This window comes from Streptopelia decaocto, assembly GCF_964273445.1.
Source record: "Streptopelia decaocto genome assembly, chromosome: 1".
Lineage (NCBI taxonomy): Eukaryota > Metazoa > Chordata > Aves > Columbiformes > Columbidae > Streptopelia > Streptopelia decaocto.
In genome coordinates, this window is record NC_138663.1 from 49,722,334 (window position 1) to 49,740,643 (window position 18,310).

Sequence of the window (18,310 nt, forward strand, 5' to 3'; positions counted from 1 at the left end):
AGCAACTCATAGGCAGCAGTAAACTAATCTGCCTTAGACAAGGAAGCAAAACTGGGCAAGTACAGTCAGCAACAGGAATCCTAGAACAGTAAGAAGCTCATGGGGCCCAAGACTTCAGAAAATTAATGTCACTGGGGATCCCAAGGTATATTCTAGTGGTTATGTATTCTTTCTTTCTCTCTTTCTCTCTCTCTTTCTTTCTCTTTCTTTCTTTCTTTCTTTCTTTCTTTCTTTCTTTCTTTCTTTCTTTCTTTCTTTCTTTCTTTCTTTCTTTCTTTCACTAACATCCCCTCAGTCTTGTTTGAGTTCAGGACATTTTTCCTGCAAATGGTGGTTTCAGGCAAGCATTTGGGAAGCTGGGAATAGAGCTATTTGAGACAAAAGAGAGACAACAGATGGCTGTCCACATATTTGTGACACATCAGGTTGCGTTGCCTTACCAGATCTTCCAAACGGCTCTTTGGATTTTCTCATAGAGAAAAGACAGATAAATCATTTTAGGGACTTATTTGAACCCTCTATCTTCTTTGAGATGTAACAGCAGAAAAGGGTGATAAACTCTATTAAATGTTCAAGACAGGTCATAATAAGCATGGACGTAATTCTTTAAAGATGGAGAGTGATCCAGCATACAGATGACTCTAAAAAGCAGTTTGAAAAGGGCCAGTAGACACTGGATAGCAGTCTGAAGTCAAAAGCATGTGGTAACTCTTTCCATAATACTGAATAAACTACTGAATGTTGCCAAAAGAGTGTGCTTAACTCCTAACTGTAGTCTTGATACTATACTTTAAAAGTGTCTATTTACAAAGATTTTTTTCTGTCAAAAACTAGAACTACAAGTGATAATCTGCTTTGCTGCATTTTTAGATCTCAGCTTTCATAAACATATTTTTCTTTTTTTTTTTTCCTTTCTTCCCCCCGCCCCCATCTTAATGCTGTTTAAATTGTCTGAATTTCCCTTGCTGCTTGTTACTAAGTCAGTGTCAAAGACAGTTAATGCAGTTTAACAGTAATTGCACTCAACTGGAACCAGATCTCAGGCACGATACAAGACAGTTATTACACATGTCATCCTCAAATTTGTCTCTCACACCAGAACCATACTTCTGTTCTAATGAAGGTTAAAAGCTAGCAGAGGACAACAGAAAAAAATAAAAATAATTTGTCATTTCAGTAGTGAATGGAACAGCCTCTTGTAGAAGCATTTGTGCACACTTTTTAGCAGTTCCACTATGCCTTACTTTGATGTCAAGGGACAATATATATTGAACTGGTTAATTTAGATGGTGATTTAAGGCAGCATAATGTAGAATTAAAGCAATGTTTCCACCATGTATCTACTGCTTCTGTCAACTTCGGGTGTCAATTGATTTATGGTATATATCATAAGGAAATTGAATAGCAAACTACATGATGTAAAACAACATATAAGAGTATTATGGCAAACAACATTACTGATGCACTATATTTGTGCCTTTTTAGTTACCTGACATTGTTCTCTGTGCTGAGGAGGAGTAAAAGATGGAAGTGGAAGTTAGGTTCACAGATCCACTAAAGTCAGTAACAAAAATACCAATAGCTGCAGGGTTTCCTCCCAGGGCATACTATGCTTTGCTACACAGGGAAAGAACTATTTTTGTCAGCCTCCTACACTCAAATCTGTCTCAGGAAAATAATATCTATTAAATCTCTCTGTACCTTAGAGAAGCGAGTGACAAACAGGTTTATTTGGTATCTAAGGTTAATTACCATGCCAGTAAAGAACATGGGAACCTAAGAACTGCCAAACCAGATAAAAACAATGTATTTTCTGGCCTCATTTCTTATTCTAATCTATTCAAAGGATCCTGTGAAAAAGCTCACATAGAAGCAAATACGGTAAATATGAAAGTCTTCTAGGCAGGCTTTCTCCCTATACTTCAACTAGTCATTGGCTTATGAAATTATTTTTTTGGGGAAAATTTTCATTTCATTGAATTTAAACAATACTCAAACGTCATTAGAATGAAGAATTAAAATATTCAGCCTTAAGCCCATGATGTTTGTTCTTTTGCTGAAGAAATATTAGACATGTGTATTTCTTAGATCATTTGTCGGAAATTACAGTGGTGAGAAAGTGTCTATCAGCGTGTTCAATACATATGTGCAACCCTTTCTGCTTCACTTTGTCAATTTGAGATTGGAACAGAACTTTTGTCTATTTGTATTAAATAACAAGTACACTACTGACAGCCTGGCAACTTGTCAATTCCATTTATCAGATTAATATTTTCACAGTGATATCCCCATGCTACTGTACTAATACTGTGATTAAATTATTCAACCAAAATCAGCATACTTATTAACGCGTTCTGTTTTATGACTGTCTTAATTTGTATGCATATAGGAAAAGTTCTGCATAAAAATAGCACTTATGGATTTGACTCAAGGTTAATTTAGCTTTCAGCAGGCATAATCCTATTGGAAACACATTTCCTCATATAAATTTACATATCTGCACATAACACAGTTTTGACAGTTTAATGAAAGTACCAGTGTTACAAGTGAGAAACACTTATAGTGTGACATATCAACACCTTTAAATTTCCTTTGAACTGGAGAAAATCTTTTACCAAAGTGATGTATAACACTGAACTTTTCAGTCCAGACCATAGGTTATTACTTCATGCAAAGACTTCTGGTTTTGTAATGAGAATTCATTTGCCCCCTACCTGTCAGCTGAAAGAGGAAAAATAATTACCTTTGATGTGTACATATTGGTCAATAAATCTGCTTCTAATGCTTTCATTTCCTCTTCTGAATCTAGGAATAAACCAGAAACATATGGTTATCATTCCATCATAAATCATGGACATTTCAATTCAGCATACAGAATTTAGATATATCAATGAATTTTGAAAAACAAACAAAAAACACAGTCAAGTGATCTAGAGGGACTGTCTTTGGGTAACAGCAACATTATGTTAAAGTGGATGCTCGCTACCTTTTAAAAGCATGATCAAGATTACTGAAGTGAAAGAAACGGTTTATTAATCTCAGTTCACTGGCAGTCAGGCCCAGTAATCTTCAGCCCTTTCAGTAAACAAAACTGCCGCAATATTTTTCATTCAAAATCAGTATGGCTTTCATAATCACTATTTGTCACCCCTGCTTACTTTATAAGAAGGTTTTGGATATTTATTTCAAATAATATTTATTTAAGTAGTAGCTTAGTATTTAGGTGAATAGCAGTTATGATTACCTGACAATATTTAATCTTGGCTATTCTTGGTTAAATTAAGATTTTTATTGATACAAGGGAACTGTGCTTGACCAGAGTTTATGATACAAGCTCTTGAAAAAGCATATACCAAAAGAAAGTATTCTGACTGAAAGTCTTAGAATTTTCTCTACTAATTTAATAGCTCAGCAGACTTGCAAGACCTGTGATTTGGTGAATAGGGTAAAAATTGTCATATAAAGAGAAAATAGCCACAAACTTTTCTGCTTTGTGAGGTACAGAATCACAAGAAAAATCTGTTTTCTTGAAAATGAAGCAGCAATTATAGCTCAAAGATGAGATACAAAGAGAAATCTGTTAAGTCTTCTGGAAAAATGGAGTTCCACAAAACTTTTAGTTTTCCTGGAATACCAGCAGTCCAAAGCCAAACAACATGCTTGCTTATATTTAAAAACAAACTAACCCAAAATCTATTCCACATTCATATCTCACTTTGATTGAAATGATTGATGCTGTTGGCATTTATCCTACCACAGAATTTGTGGATAGATTTTGCCTATGCCTTCATTTCAGGAATCATCACTATCTTGTGTTGCTACCTTTCACAGAACATGAGACAGCAAGGGGCCTTTTATACAAATATCTGCTAATCTGTCATAGATTTCTGCTAGGAAACCACCACAGGAAGCCAACCACTATAATGCTTAAAAAATAAATTATGTTTAATCTTAATAACAAAATCTCACCACCACTGTCCATCTGCTTTGGGGAATTCTTCCAAACTATCAACAGCCATTCCCCTCCTCCCAATTTCAGGCTTGTTTTATTTCTAATAACAAATTTATTAATGGCTTGTATATAACTTTCTTCACCATAAATGATATAATTCTATTTCCAATATTTACCTAACTTATATTTTTTGAGAGCAATCACCGACCACCCTTTACATCTTAAAACTTAAATGTGTGTGCTTACATGGTTATTTTCAAATGTAATGTCACCGTGCCATTTGGACATAAACCATTGCCCTGAAAATCCCGTAAATACTTCAGTGAAAGAGCTATTAGACTCTTGTCTGTCCTCCTCTCTTGTAATAGCCTTGTACTCCCCAACTCTGGTATCAGAGTGGCTCTCCTCTGTGCCTGATGGGATCTCAGCACAGTACAGTACAGTTCAGATCAGAAGCCTAAGTACTCAACTACCTTAACACCTACCATTAGCTACAGGAAGTAGCTCTCTTACACATTTTTTATTTTGTTTGTCCTTCATGGCTGAAAAATCTTAATATCTCATAAAAAAAGCTGAGATCTGATAATATGACCAAGTCCTTTATCTCCTCAGACATTTCCAAGACCTGGGCTCCTGCTAAAAGAAGATTTTAATAGGAACTTCTGTAATAGCCTAAGGTATTGCATTTTGTACTGTTGTGCTGCTTCCCATTTCTATTACTCAGGTCATCACAAACTTCTGAATGTTATGCCGATCTCCCTCTGTAGTGATGCTCCTGTTCACCTTTGTTTTACCAGCACACTACATTAATTCATTCTTGTTTTTTGCATTGAAGTTGTACTTGAAAATATTGAATAAAACTGGTTTATAGATCAATTTTACAGCAAGACACTCGCAACTTCTCTTCAACCTAATGCCTTTCAGCACTGCTGGTTATCTTAATCACTTTCCCGTTAGCCAAAGTTCTGCTGACAGCACAAAGTCACCTCAGCTGTATTTCCAGTAATGACAGGAGCAGCTCCTGTGAATGAGTGAGCAGCACACCTGTGACAGCATCCTGATTTGTGGTGTCCTGGGTCATACCATCTGAGGACAATGAAAGGACTTGTGCCTGGTTAGCACCGGGTTTTTATATTCTATGGAGAATGGAAGATAGCTTCCACACCATTGAGGGTGGAAGATAGCTGCAAACGTGGAAGATAGGTAGGTATTATTTAACATTTTGATGGACAAAAAAGTCTGAGAGACATTATATAGAATATAATAATACATAATATACAGAATCATTATGTTTAAACTGTGATAAAATGCAGGTATTACGCGTGTTATGTTTTTCTTCTGCAGGGAAATACAAATTAGAAACTTTCATCTAAAGTGAGAAATATGAATTCTGAGTCCTCCTGAACACTGAAGCTGTAAAGTGAAGCTACTTGTAAATTTACTCTTTAAGTTTCGTGGAGTTAAAAGCTAAAGTAATTTGCAAGTTAGTTAAGATTGGATTTTGAAGCCTATTCTGCTTCTATGTCTGTATGCATACACCTGTTTAATTGCCACCATACCCATTTTGGGTCACAAACTCAAGGCATAATGACACATACTTAGCTGTGTCATTTTCCAAAGATACAGGCAATCCATTTTAATATATGGTCCTCTTTTTTAGGTTTCTAAGGCAATTATTCTTGGAGTAGAAATGCACTTACATTAACCTTCCTGTTGTGTGATCTGCATCTGATTCAGTAGCTTTTATCCTATTTTCAGATCAATTGCTAGCAATTTTTTCCCCAGAACGCTAAAATGGAATTTCTGTCACTAAGAGGTGACTAAAGTGCATATCTATTGATGTTGATTTGGATTATGGCACCTATGCGTATAAATTGCAGAATAATTTCTGTGATAGTTTGGAAATGCACACATAGTATTCAATAAATCACAAACAAAGCGGCATAATCAAGCAGATGGTCTACATTGATGTGTATTTCCAATTACTAGTCTACACTAACTGCTGTGGTATGGATGCTGTGAAGAGGAATGGTTTATATAGAGGGAGAAAGTTACGGGAGCAACAAAAAATGATGCTGGACAGAGCCCGTTATCAGCGCCAGCTCCTTGGCGCCCGAAGGATATAGCCACGGTAGCCCGAAGCGACTTCACTTTTCTTTTGATCCCTCTCAAAGCTCTGGGAGCAGCTTAGTGCCTACCGGTCGGAGAGCCTCCGGGGGACGGCGGCGAGCGCCAAGCCCGCGTTGTGGGGTGCGCCCGGGAGGAGGGCAGTGCGGAGCGCCCGCGGGGACTTACCTGAGCAGAGGCTGCAGGAGGCCAAGGCCAGCAGCACCACGCACACCAGCTGAGCTCTCATCCTTGCTGCGCCGCCCTCTAGAAAGTAAAGTCCATAAATCCTGGGGAGAGATGGAGAGAGAGAGAGACAGACACACAGACAGAGCCCCGCCGCTTCTAGCCGCTCCGCGTCTTCAGCACACGCGCTGGCGGACGGCTGCAGGCACCAGACGGGGAACCCGGACCCTTCCCCAACTATATAAGCCGCGGGGTGATGTCACGGCAGTGCCGCCATCGCCTCCTGATGAAGTGCCCTCCCTCCACCCCCTCCGCCCCCTCCCCGCTCCCGCTGCCCCCTCCCCGCCGCTCCGCGCCCGCCAGCGCTGACGCCACTGGCCGCCTGACGCACGCGGAGCCCCGCGGGGCGCGCAGCGAACCTCCGCACTCACCGCCGGGGTGGCTTTTCCTGGCGGGGAACTACCCCTTGATCTGGAAAACGCCCGAAATATTTTACTATTATTATTATCGGGGAAAAAAAAAAAAAAAGTTAGCGCAGCTGCTCGGACCCCTGGCGCGTACTGTGCGCCGGGCCAGGGGAGGGAAACAGCCGCGCCTGAGCACGGCGCGGTCCTCCTGCGGTCGTCGTCTGATGAGCTTTGGCTGTCATCTGTTTTGCCTTTCCCCACAGCGAGGGAAAAAAACGAGGAGAGAACCTCACAGCGGTCAAGGGCAGAGGTGTGACACCGGGCAGGCACAGGAGTGTTAAACCAAGGATGGGGAGTGGGTGCGTGAATCGGGCATGGGTAGGAGTATAACCCTGGGCAGCGGTAGGGGGTTTACATAGGGCATGGAGAGCAGGGAAAAAAAAAAAAAAGTGTAGCCTATGTGAGAAAGAGCGATGGAGAGGAATAATGGGAAAGTAACTTAGACATTTTTCATAGATGCGCAAAAAATTCTGATACCCGACACGGAGAGACTTCCTATTACTTCTGGAGAGTGCTTGCCGGAGGCCAACAGCTCTGATTTCAAGGGAGTCAGGGCTCCTACGAGACATTTATTTTAAAATGTACTTTTCCCCGTTGTTTTTCACATAGATCTCTTTCCTCAACGACCAGCAAGAACCAGGCTCCGTGAAACAGCATCCAGAGCTCACGACTCAATGCAACAGGCAGGGGACCCGAGGCGGGAGGCAGCGCGGCGGCGGAGCGAGAGCGCGTTGCCCCGGGAGGGGCCGCGTTGGCAGCGGGCGGTGCCGGGGCGGGGGTGAGGGGGACACGGGGTCCCCCGTCGTTTAACCGCACGACCTGCCCTCCCTGTGTGCACGGCGGCCCGTATCTGTCCCGGGCTCTCCCGAGCCGTAAAAAACACGGAAATTAGCCGAAGTAAAGGGTAGGGCAGGCTAATCTTTGACGTGCGAGTATGTAAACGTAAAGCTGAAATCTGGCATCAGCCTCCATCGCGCTACCGCATTTACTGTGATTTTTTTCTCAGACACAGACAAATGCTCCATCTGTTGAATGTAGATATTACAATGCGGAACATTCTGATCTCCGTGAATACATTTAAGGGCAGATACACATGCCACATATAGCAGGAACACACTCCATAGATTCTGCAAGCGTGGATGTTCTCTTCACTGCAGAAAGTTTCCTTCAAAATGCAAAGAGCAGTGACGCGTGCTGATTTCCTTCCGTACCTCCTGTGCCTATCTGTGGGACTAAACAGATGCCAGAAAAACAGAAAACACACAGAATTTTTAAAATCCTGCCACAAGAAACACCTGGTGAGAAAAGTTTAATTAACTTAACTCCTTCTTCTATGAATCAACTTTTGCAGTTCAACAAAATTTAAACTTGAATGTTGTTTTGGTTTATAGTCAAATAAGTACACACAGAAATAAAGTTGAGTGCATTCCGGTGGTATTAGCTGTTTTAAGAACATTGATTTTTGCACACAGTTGGGAACATATCTTTCTATCCTGATAAGAGAAAATTTTAAAACAAACAAAACCCCCAAAACATGTTTATCATATTGTATGGGCTGTGCTAGTCTTCCAGAAAGATTCAGCTATTGCTCATCTCCCTTAGCATGGAGGTTAGATTAGATAGCCACTCACACTTCCCTCTAGTCCTATTTTCTATTATTTCTGTCATGTAGAAAGACCAATCTGCAGCTGATTTTGCTTTGTGGGTGTTCTGCTGTTCAGAAAGCTCTATGAATGAGAATCATATTTCATAGATATTTTCTAGTGCCTATTCTCTGTCACAGATTTCTTCAATAGTGTAATTGCCCATATTCTTATGTAACACAAATTTATAGGGAAGAAGTTTTATTTTTTCTTCAGGAAGACAGTAATTGGCATTTTCCCTGCCATTAAAATCTGTTATCACCTAATTGTTGCTTTTTTTTTTTTTTTTTTTTTTTTTTTTTTTTTTTTTTTAATGCTGAGATACTAATTATTAGTGATTTCTAGAGGATGAATGCATGGTATGTTATGGGCCATGACCTTTTGAATCATTGCTTTGTTTTTACCTTCCCCCCTCCCAGAAAATGACAAGGCAGAAACTTCAGTGTTAAAAATCTTCTTTGCTTTCTTATCACGTTGCATGTTCTTGACATATTATCTTCAAGTCCCCTACATCAGGCACAACTGAGCTTGGGCAATTATATTGTTTTCTCAGTAGAACTGAGCTGCTACCTCTCTGATGCTCCTTCGCTTATTTTTGCCACCTCTTTCCTACATCTGTAACCTCTACTGCTGCATTAACAATTACATACTAGGAATTTTAACCCTTTCAACAGTTAATTCCCTAAATCACCTTGAGTTCCCCAAGTCACCTTCATGTCACATTTATCCTGATGAGAAGGATTTATCTTGCAAAGAAATGTGATCCAGAGAAGCTTTTATAAGAAGAAAAATAACAACAACAACAAAACCAAAACCACTTTGCAGATATGTCTCTCCCTCCATCTTTCTTTACATAATCCTCAGCTAGAGAAAACATTTATAAATATTCATTAGTATTGGTCAGCTTGGAAAACTTGGTTTATCTTTACCTGCCGTCAACATGTGATTTAAACAGCCTGTCCAGGCCTACAAATCATCTCCATTCACAAATGTGAGGCATTGTAAGATAATGAAACAATCAGGCAAATGGCAGATTCATGAAAGAACAGATACCTTTGTCACTGAAACCTAAAACTACCATCATAAAATATGAACAACATCAAACACAAAAGCTGTAATCACCAAACAGAAGGAGAAAACCATTGTGCTAATGATCCTGCAGTAGAAGGTATTGGAGACTACAACAAGAAACAGTTGATGTTCCAGTTAGCAATCTTATGTCTTTGGAACACAAATAAACACAGTGAGAATGGATGGAAGGTAATTCAGTTTGTTCAGTCTTGTCATTTATATATTAACATCTGAGGGGGTTTTTTTGTGGATTTAAAATTTTTTTATATTTTTTAGTCAAACCTTGCAGTAGTTATAGAAGTATGGAAACTAGAAGAGGGATCATTTTGGAGGTGGTCAGCAAGACAAAATTTCATACATCAAACTGGCTCAAGATGCTTACTCATAATCTCAAATTTGAATTTAGTTGTGTGATTAAGCTTCTTTGCCCCTACAATGGTTTGCCTATCAGCAGTTCAGGTTAACATGCAGGGCAGAAAACTGATGACTCAAATTAACTTCTATCATGTCAGCTCAAGGGATGATAAGCTCAAGCAAAGCAGCAGGAAAGGCAGGGAAGTGTGTTCAAAGCACATTTAAAGCATAAAGCATCCTCAGACACTGCAGCTGAATTGCCCAGTTGTTGTGATTTCTCAGTATCTGTTTCTCTGAGCTAGGGTTTTTATTCCATTTGTTCAGGGCAGTGGTGTTCAAAAACGGCTGGTATATTCAACTGCTGAAAATCCTGGAGACCACCTATATCAGAAAATTCAAAAGTCAAAAGGAGAAGCTTAACACACTGGATCATTCCTAAATAAAACATTAAACATCCTCTCTACTTCAAACCCAATCTCCTTTAGCCATCCTGTGACTTGACTTTTTAGATTTGTGATGTTGTGCACTTTAAGGAAACCTTGAGGAGTAGATTCTACTCGGGTAGAAAAAAATCCAAACACATAAGGAACCATATTATTATCTGAATCAGAAATATTTCTTAATATGCAGCAAATCTATGCCACATTTTCTAAGGAGCTGCAAATCAGCAGAAACTTCTTGGAGATCTAGTGAGCTGTATCTTTATTAATATGTTTCAAAGTTCTGGAGTTTGAAACTGTGAAAGTAGCATTCTGTGTAGCCTCTACATATGAGGTCTACAGATGCAGCACAGCTTTTTTTCTTGATGCTTTTACGTTTCAAACACCAATAACACCTCAGTACCCTCAGGGATCATGATTCTTAAATCACAGAAAATTTTGAAGTATCATCTCAACAGAATGATCTGAAGTATCATTTCTTCTTTTGAATTATTGTTTTCCCTTTAAAGCACAGCCACACTTTCAGGACTTTGAGACTCTCTAACCCTTCTCTTGACAAAACAGATTCTCTCTTTCCATACAGCATGTATGCACCTACACACCTACAGTTAAAACCACTAAAAATGTTAACGGTTTGGTCATATATGTAACTTTTTGGAAATTGTTTAGGAAAAGTAATTTTGTATAAAAAAGGCCATAAGAAAACAATCTTCCCTCCTACTCCTAATTTCCATTCCTATTTTTGCTTTTATTAGAATCCTGCTATCTGAGAAAGAAAACAGTGCAGTTAGAAGTGCCACCACAGTGTGTCATGGGAGTTATGCTTTGGGCACCTCCTCCTTACTTTCACCTCTCGGCAATACTTTCCCAGGCCAGACTGCATCTTTCTCACTTGTCTGATTACACATTTTCCCCAAATACCTAAGTTAATCAATTTTTCATTTCTCTTCAGTGAGCTATGAATATTTTAATTTAAGTTTCTGGATATAATATATACAATGGACATGGGTGAAGAGCCTGATATAACTTTGTTGAAGATTGCATATTCATGTAATCCACTGTTCATCAGAGTGATCATGCTTTGAAATTCTGTGTTAGACTGATGAAATAGTTACAAGATGCAAAATTATTGCCATTATAGTGTTACTGTTGGACTGATCAGATAACAATGATTATCTACAATGCCTGAAAGAGCAAAATGAAATTGATTTGAATTCAGAGGGGTGATGTTTTGCTTGCCATGATATTCAGTTACTGTCTGCAATTATTCTTCAGTTTCTCCTGGAAAATGGTAACTGAAGACATGCCATATATGCTGGTATATTACACTAGTTTTGTTATGTCACATAAGTAGGGATTGGACTCCACACTTTGAAACTCTTGAAATCACTCTATTTTGTCTTCCCTGCTACCTTCACAAATTTCTTAAATAATCATGTTCTTTCCTTGTAATCAGAAGATAATTTCACTTTAACTAGTGATTTAAAAATCACACAGTCATGAAAAGATTTTCAGTTAAAAATACTGAGGAATATTTCCTCTGTGCACAGAAGAGGAGCAACATGTTATTGTTACTGTAAATCAGTGAGATTATGCTGAGACCTTCATCTTGACCAGGTCCAGGTTCTTTGCCAGGAGTCCTTCAGAGGTTTCCTAACAACCGGTAACCTTTTTCCTTTTTTAAATTAAAGAGAGCCTCCAGAGTCATGGATAGTCTTCCACAGTTCTCCTACTGTAAAATCAGAAAATACTAAGAATCACTGCCTCATTTCATTTAAATGTTTCTCTTATTTGATTTGTAGTTAATTTTCCTTATCTTCTTCAGAAAATACCTTTAAGCATGGCAGATGCACTAGTTTTAAATTTATTCTTCATATACAAGATGTTTGGTTTGACCATTTATGAGTAGACCATTTAAAAATCATTGTAAAATCTGATTTTTTTGATTTATGACTAATCGTCAGAAGCAAAATATGAATTCAAAGAACTGTGGTTTCTGTACTGTGCCAGCATGTACATTCCAAGTATACACCCTTTCTTAAACTTCCAGCCTTTTTACCTATGAGAGATGGAAAGCATCTATGTAATTTGCACATCTGTGAACTGAAATTTGCATGCATAGCATCTAAGAAATTCCTTGGAGATTGAAAAGCAGACATTCCAGTAAAGACAGACAAAGTGGTAATAAGAATACATGTTACAACAGCAAACACAGGCAACCAATCATTTACAACATAAGCAAAAACATAACTGAGAAAGTAAGAAAATAGCTGTTCTGAAAAATAAAATAAGAATTTACATCTGAAGAATATTTTATATTTGCATAACACCTTTCAATTTCAGTGCTTTACAAACAACAATTAACTATAGCCGTGTCTAAACTAGAATACAGCTTATAAATATACACTGCTCTGGAAAAAAAAAATGTTTATAATCTGTGGCAGCCTGTACCAGCCTTGTTTTTGCAGGTAAGGCTTATCACGGATGATGCTGAAGAGCTGTAATCTTTACTTCTATCCCTTATCAAAACCATCCAGAGCAGTGCATCCTCCTGGACAGGTGTCATGAAAGTAGTTCCACACTTGTGATCACCATCTATATGATAATGGCATCAAGCTCTGGTTTACTCACTCCTCTCTCTCTCCCCCCCCAACTCTTCCTCGCAACAGAAATACGTCAGACTGGCAAAAGAACATTTGTGCTCTTATAACTGCAGGTAAACCAGGGGATTCGGTGAGTACAGAGCGTTCACACCCCAGATTAACATGGTGATGTCAGCCGTGCCTTGTGCTGTAGACATGATCTCAGCTTCAAACCACCCCCCTGGTGCATCGATTTGTGCTGCTGGAGCCATATTTAATTGAGACCCAGAGGGGACTGTTTTCTAATAATCCGATGATGTAGCCCCAATCCTGCAAACACCTCCATACATGCCTAATTTTAAGAAGATAAGTAGCATGACTCAGATGCTAAAAGTTAAGCTTGTCCGTATCTGTAAAATTCATGTACCCACACTGAGGAACATGAATTGTTGATTTAAACAGTGAGACCTGAATTGCAACTCTTTATATTAGTGAGATACCTGTGGAGTACTTTGGGCACCAACTGAAAATGTGTTAGCAGTCAGAGATTGCAAGTAGGTTTGAAGAGCATTACACTTACCTAGCAGTGCCCCGTAACATTGCACATTGTTGATTTAAGTAAAACCAAAACTTTTGAAAATTGAGAATAAATATTTATGGCAAAGAGGCAAACTTCAGCTTCTTCCTTTTTCCTCTTCGTTGTCCTCAGCCTTTCAGGGACAACCAAGTGTTGCAGCTCTATTCACCGGTGACTGGGACAGCCTGATATTTACTAAGGCTAACAAGGAAAGCATAGCTTAGCCACAGTATAGCCACAATGTAGCCACAGTGGTCTCACTCCATAGGGCTATACTTTTCTGGGCAGGTAAAACATTGGAAGTGATCCTCTATGCCCCTGTTTCAATAAAGGGAAAAGGGAAAAGGCTTTTTTTACACAGATGAGGTTCCTTTGCTGTGCCAACAGCCAGCTCAGGTCTTAATGCAGAAAGAATAATGTTAGATCCCTATAGAGCTAAGCGGTGTTGGAGGGTGTGAAGGAGTTCAAAAACGTAGCAGGTGTGACATGTTATCTACAGCAGGCTTACATAGGTACAGCAAGTAGACATAGATTCTATTCCCTACAGTCCAAAGCCACAGAAGAGGATGTGCATCACAGACCAATGCCTCATTTAAAGTGGTAGATGTGTTTGATTAACCCTCACTATGGGCTTTCAGATACTGAACTCTTACTGAGGTTATCAGAGAACACAGGACAACACTGACTAACTTTACCACTCTCCAAAGTTTCCCAGAAACATAAACATTAGAGGTAAGGAGTTGGCTATTACTTACACATTGGTTTATAATGGATAGTTCAGATATAATGCTGACTTCATCTGATAACCTAAGCTGGGTGATCCTGTGCAATTTCTCTTCCTGGAACAGGGCTTGCAATTACATTTTGATGTGCTTACAGTGTGCAGACACCAGTATCATGATAACAGCCTACAGCTCTGGTACCAGGGTCAGGTTCAATACATGTTTCTAACAGTAATTTTCACTATGGAGGAGGGAACAGGACACTTCTCTGTCATGTGCAACAACCATTCCAGTTTCCTCCTTCCCCATACACTGCTGCTAGATGTCATTCATATTTGCAGTGGTAGCAATTTCTAGCCAGATCATATCCTTTGTGGTTGCGAGGCTGATTGTATACTGGTCCTGGTTATATATTTATGCACACAACCAACTAAAGCTTTTTTTTGAGTAATGCCTTTGAGCCATTGCACAGGCCTGCACAGTCGGTCATAGTCAAAGTCAGGGATTGACCACCTTTGCCATAATGCTACACCTTCTGGCACAAGGGAGCTAGGCTTAAATAGTAAAAGTATCCATACATATTAAAATCAGTTGTAATTAATTATCTAAACCACTTTGTGGATTTGTGCTGAGGCAATGCTAAGTCAAAAGCCTCTATATCTTTTTATTAGGTGACTATATTTCCTTTAAAACTGCTTCAGGAATTAAGATACTAGCAGCCAGTGGGATGGGCAAGAAACCAGTGGAATACAGTCCTTTTATCTTCTAGAGTTTAGATGCCTGGGCCTTGGGCAATTTTCTTGATGAAATAATAATTAACAAATTAGCTGGGAAAAAAATATATACTTGACCAAAAGGCACAAAAGAGTTTCACAGGAGCAACCATTAACAAGGAGACAAGTGTCCTTCATTGTGAGGAATTATATACTAGTGCAACACATAATAGCATCTTCAGGAGAACATGTATGTCTTGACATATCTATCTCTGCTATGTAAATGGTCTCATCCTGCTGCTTATTTTTGATCTGTCAGTTGCAAGAATGCATCCCACGTGCTTTACACCCTTTTAAAATCTTGCTGGTATTAGCTGGCCTGGAATGCCATCTCTGGTATCTCTGTCACAAACATTCAGGCATGTAAACTCCTCCTAAACCTTTCATTAAAGATCTGTGTTTCTCATTTGAACTAAGGCCAAATCTGTGAGAGAGCAAATGTTCTGAAGGACTCAGATAGTTCTGATTGTGTTATTATATTTGAAATATATGAAGACACTAGAAAATATAATACAAAATAATCTGCCCTATCTGAAGAGTAAGCTCAGTACAGTTTTAATTTTCTCTTTTTTGTGTGTCTTAAATTAATCCTATTTGAATTCCTTTATTCTGAAGTTAACACCAGGTTTATTCTTAAGTTAATGTTCTGTGCAATAAATCTTCTTTCCATCTAGGATGAAAGTAAAAAATTCTTTGGAACCAGTCTTAAGAGGTTTGGGGTTTTTTGGTGTTTTTTTCTCCTACAGGAGTCAAAATATTTGTGATTCACTGTCCTAGAGATCAGTCTTTCCTAACACATTTGCAGTTGTTCATTTGTGTAAGAAGGCCTTGATCAGACAGAATTCCCAGTGACTTCAACACAAAAGCTTCAAGAAAGCACACAGAAATGTGAATTTAATTGTCTCCAGGTATTACATCATATGCAGATTCTTACCCTGCTGTTTTTGTTTTTTTTTTTTTTTTATAGGAAATGGAGTGAGAGAAAGATTTAGAAGCTGCTTAAGCCTAGAATTTTCATATGTTGTGTATTAGAAGATTTCTTATTCTTCATGATGCCCTATTTCCTTTAAAAGCAATTCATGAGCTGGCAGCATGCCATTATAAGATTAAGAAACAGCAGCTTTCTGCCACTGTGGAGTTATCTGTGATACTTTCCATGTTCCCCTAGATGAGACAAAATGGGGGTAGGTAAGGTGTAAACATTTGTTTCTGTCCGTAAAAAAACCAGACTGCAGGGATAGAGTTTTTTCACTTTTTAGGTAGGGTTTGAGTATTTTCCATGCATGGCTGGAATCTAGCAAGGGGAGAAAGCTTGTATCTTAAAGTTTGTCTGGCCCATATGTGAGCCAACATCTGGAGAAGATGTTTCTCTCTGTGCAGGAAGACAAGAACAGGCATGCTGGAAACATACATAATGAAAACAATATCATGGATTTTGGTGTAAAGTTGAAAAGTGATAGGCTTAATGGGTGCAGGTACTGACAGGATATCAGGGACTGACATTAAGGAATAACATGAGAACTCCCTCTATAATGACTGGAGTTAGTGCACACCTCCAGGGGGCATTTGTTTCAGATGTTTGTTTCCAAAAGATGTTCTTATTCAGCAGACAAGAGCACACTCAGAGGTTTTTTCTTTCTGACAGTCATTTTCAGTTGCAAAGGTCAGTTCTTCAAAATCCTGTAAAATCTATTTAAACTACCTAAAAATGAGTTCCTCTTTTGAAATACTATATAATGACCTGAAGTTAAGTAATGAATGAATTGATCCAGCTCAGTTGAGCAAAAGCTTCCAAAATACAGCCACAAGAAAAATAAAATATTTCCTCTGTATACATGTGTATTCGAGGAATATAACCAGACCATGAGCATGTCAGCAGTTAATCTTTAATTCCATGTATCACTCTGCTAAGAAGCAGTTTTATACACAACATTCAAAAAAAGAGGTAAACTCTATTCACAAGGCATGAAGACTCCCTACCTCAGGTGCTGTCTAGTGGATCTGTGGTCCTTGTCCTTCTTAAAGATATTATTAAAATTTGGGTAGGAAGAGGGTGGACAATAACATTATTCACCAGTTTGTGATCTGAAACCATTTTTTTCCTATTGTGTGAACCAAAATCTCAGGAGAGTCTTACCTAAACTTAAACCTCAGAAAGCCATGAAATATTAAATGGAGACATTACCATTACAGACCAAAAGGCATACAATTACCATTTCCTTTATTAATCACATAGTGGAGTGCAAAGCACATCACCATTAATGGAGTTTTAAAGTCAGGGGAAAATTTCTGAGAATATTTCCACAAGATTCTTCCTGTATTCCTTTGCTTTCTATGTGTTTAAAAGTCTTCAGATCATTTAAAATAATACTGTCAATCTACAAATTCTATGTTCCTCTTTTCTCATTTAGTGCTGCAAGGATTGTCATTACTTATTCTTGGATGTAGGCAGCATAAGAATAAGCAACTTTTCTCAGAATATGGGAATAGGTTATAGTATATTATGCAAATCTAGTGTATGCCTTTTGAAAGAAAAATTGCTATATTGAAAAAAATTAATAAAGGTATTTCAAACCCTATATTGTATTTGTGTCAAGAAAGTATTTTTGTCATATTTTTAAATACAGAAAATAATTTTCTTTGTGTCTCTTCAACTTCCAAACCCTTCCAGCTATAGCAAGTTTCTTTCATGTATTTGATGTGTTTCCAATGTGCCTTTCACAATGGATGCAGTCTGAGCTCAGGTCAGTTTACGATAAATCCTCTACATCAATTATTGGTGACCCAGGTATGGCAGCTCGTGACACAGTAGTTTATCTAAGTTCTTCTTTTTGACTCAGATGCCACAATAGTCAGAGCTGCTACTAAGCCAGGCACTTAAACCAAATAATATAACCACAAAATACTTTTGCAGCGTGCTGGAAAAACTATTATGAAAAGTAATTATATTATATGTTTCATAAGAGGATTAAAAAAAAAAAATTAAAGGAAAGTATTAGCTAGATCAGTCAACTCTGTCTGCTGTTTCCATGATTACTGTGTAAATCTGGAGGAGCTGAGAATTTAGTTCATGTCTCTTAACACATTTTAATCAAATTACAGAATGAAGAAAAATGATCTGCTAGGGAGCTGGAGAAAAGACACAAGGAGAGGAGCAATTGTCCTGTTACATCCAACCATTAACAGAAGAGCTGCACTACTCGATCACACCATCTCTGATAGTGGGAACTGGCAGATGTTTAGGGAAGAGTACAAAAGCAAGGCAAATATGAGGTAGTCTTCTTACTCCCAGCATCAGGTAATCAGCAGTTCAAGGATTTTCAGAGCTGAAACCTTATTTGGACCATTATATTTAATAGTTCCTGCAACAGACAGAAGGATGTTCTTTCATATACCTCAATGCTCAGTTAATTTGCTCCAGCTTCTTTACTGCAGCC

At 38.5% G+C, this 18,310-nt stretch overlaps 1 protein-coding gene across 2 annotated transcripts in view; it reads right to left on the minus strand.

Moving 5' to 3' along the window:
* Window positions 1-6,448, minus strand: part of NTS (neurotensin) — a 45,939-nt gene extending 39,491 nt beyond the window's left edge. Inside the window, exons 1-2 of one of the 2 annotated variants that reach the window (XM_082071660.1) lie at window positions 6,248-6,441; window positions 2,744-2,805 (exon numbers count right to left, since the gene is read on the minus strand). In XM_082071660.1, the coding sequence (XP_081927786.1) occupies window positions 2,744-2,805; window positions 6,248-6,308 (123 nt within the window). In that variant the 5' untranslated portion in view covers window positions 6,309-6,441. Of the gene's footprint in view, window positions 1-2,743; window positions 2,806-6,247 lie in introns of both variants that reach the window. The other variant, XM_082071661.1, reaches the window with a different exon arrangement.
* Between the last annotated feature and the right edge of the window lie 11,862 nt (window positions 6,449-18,310).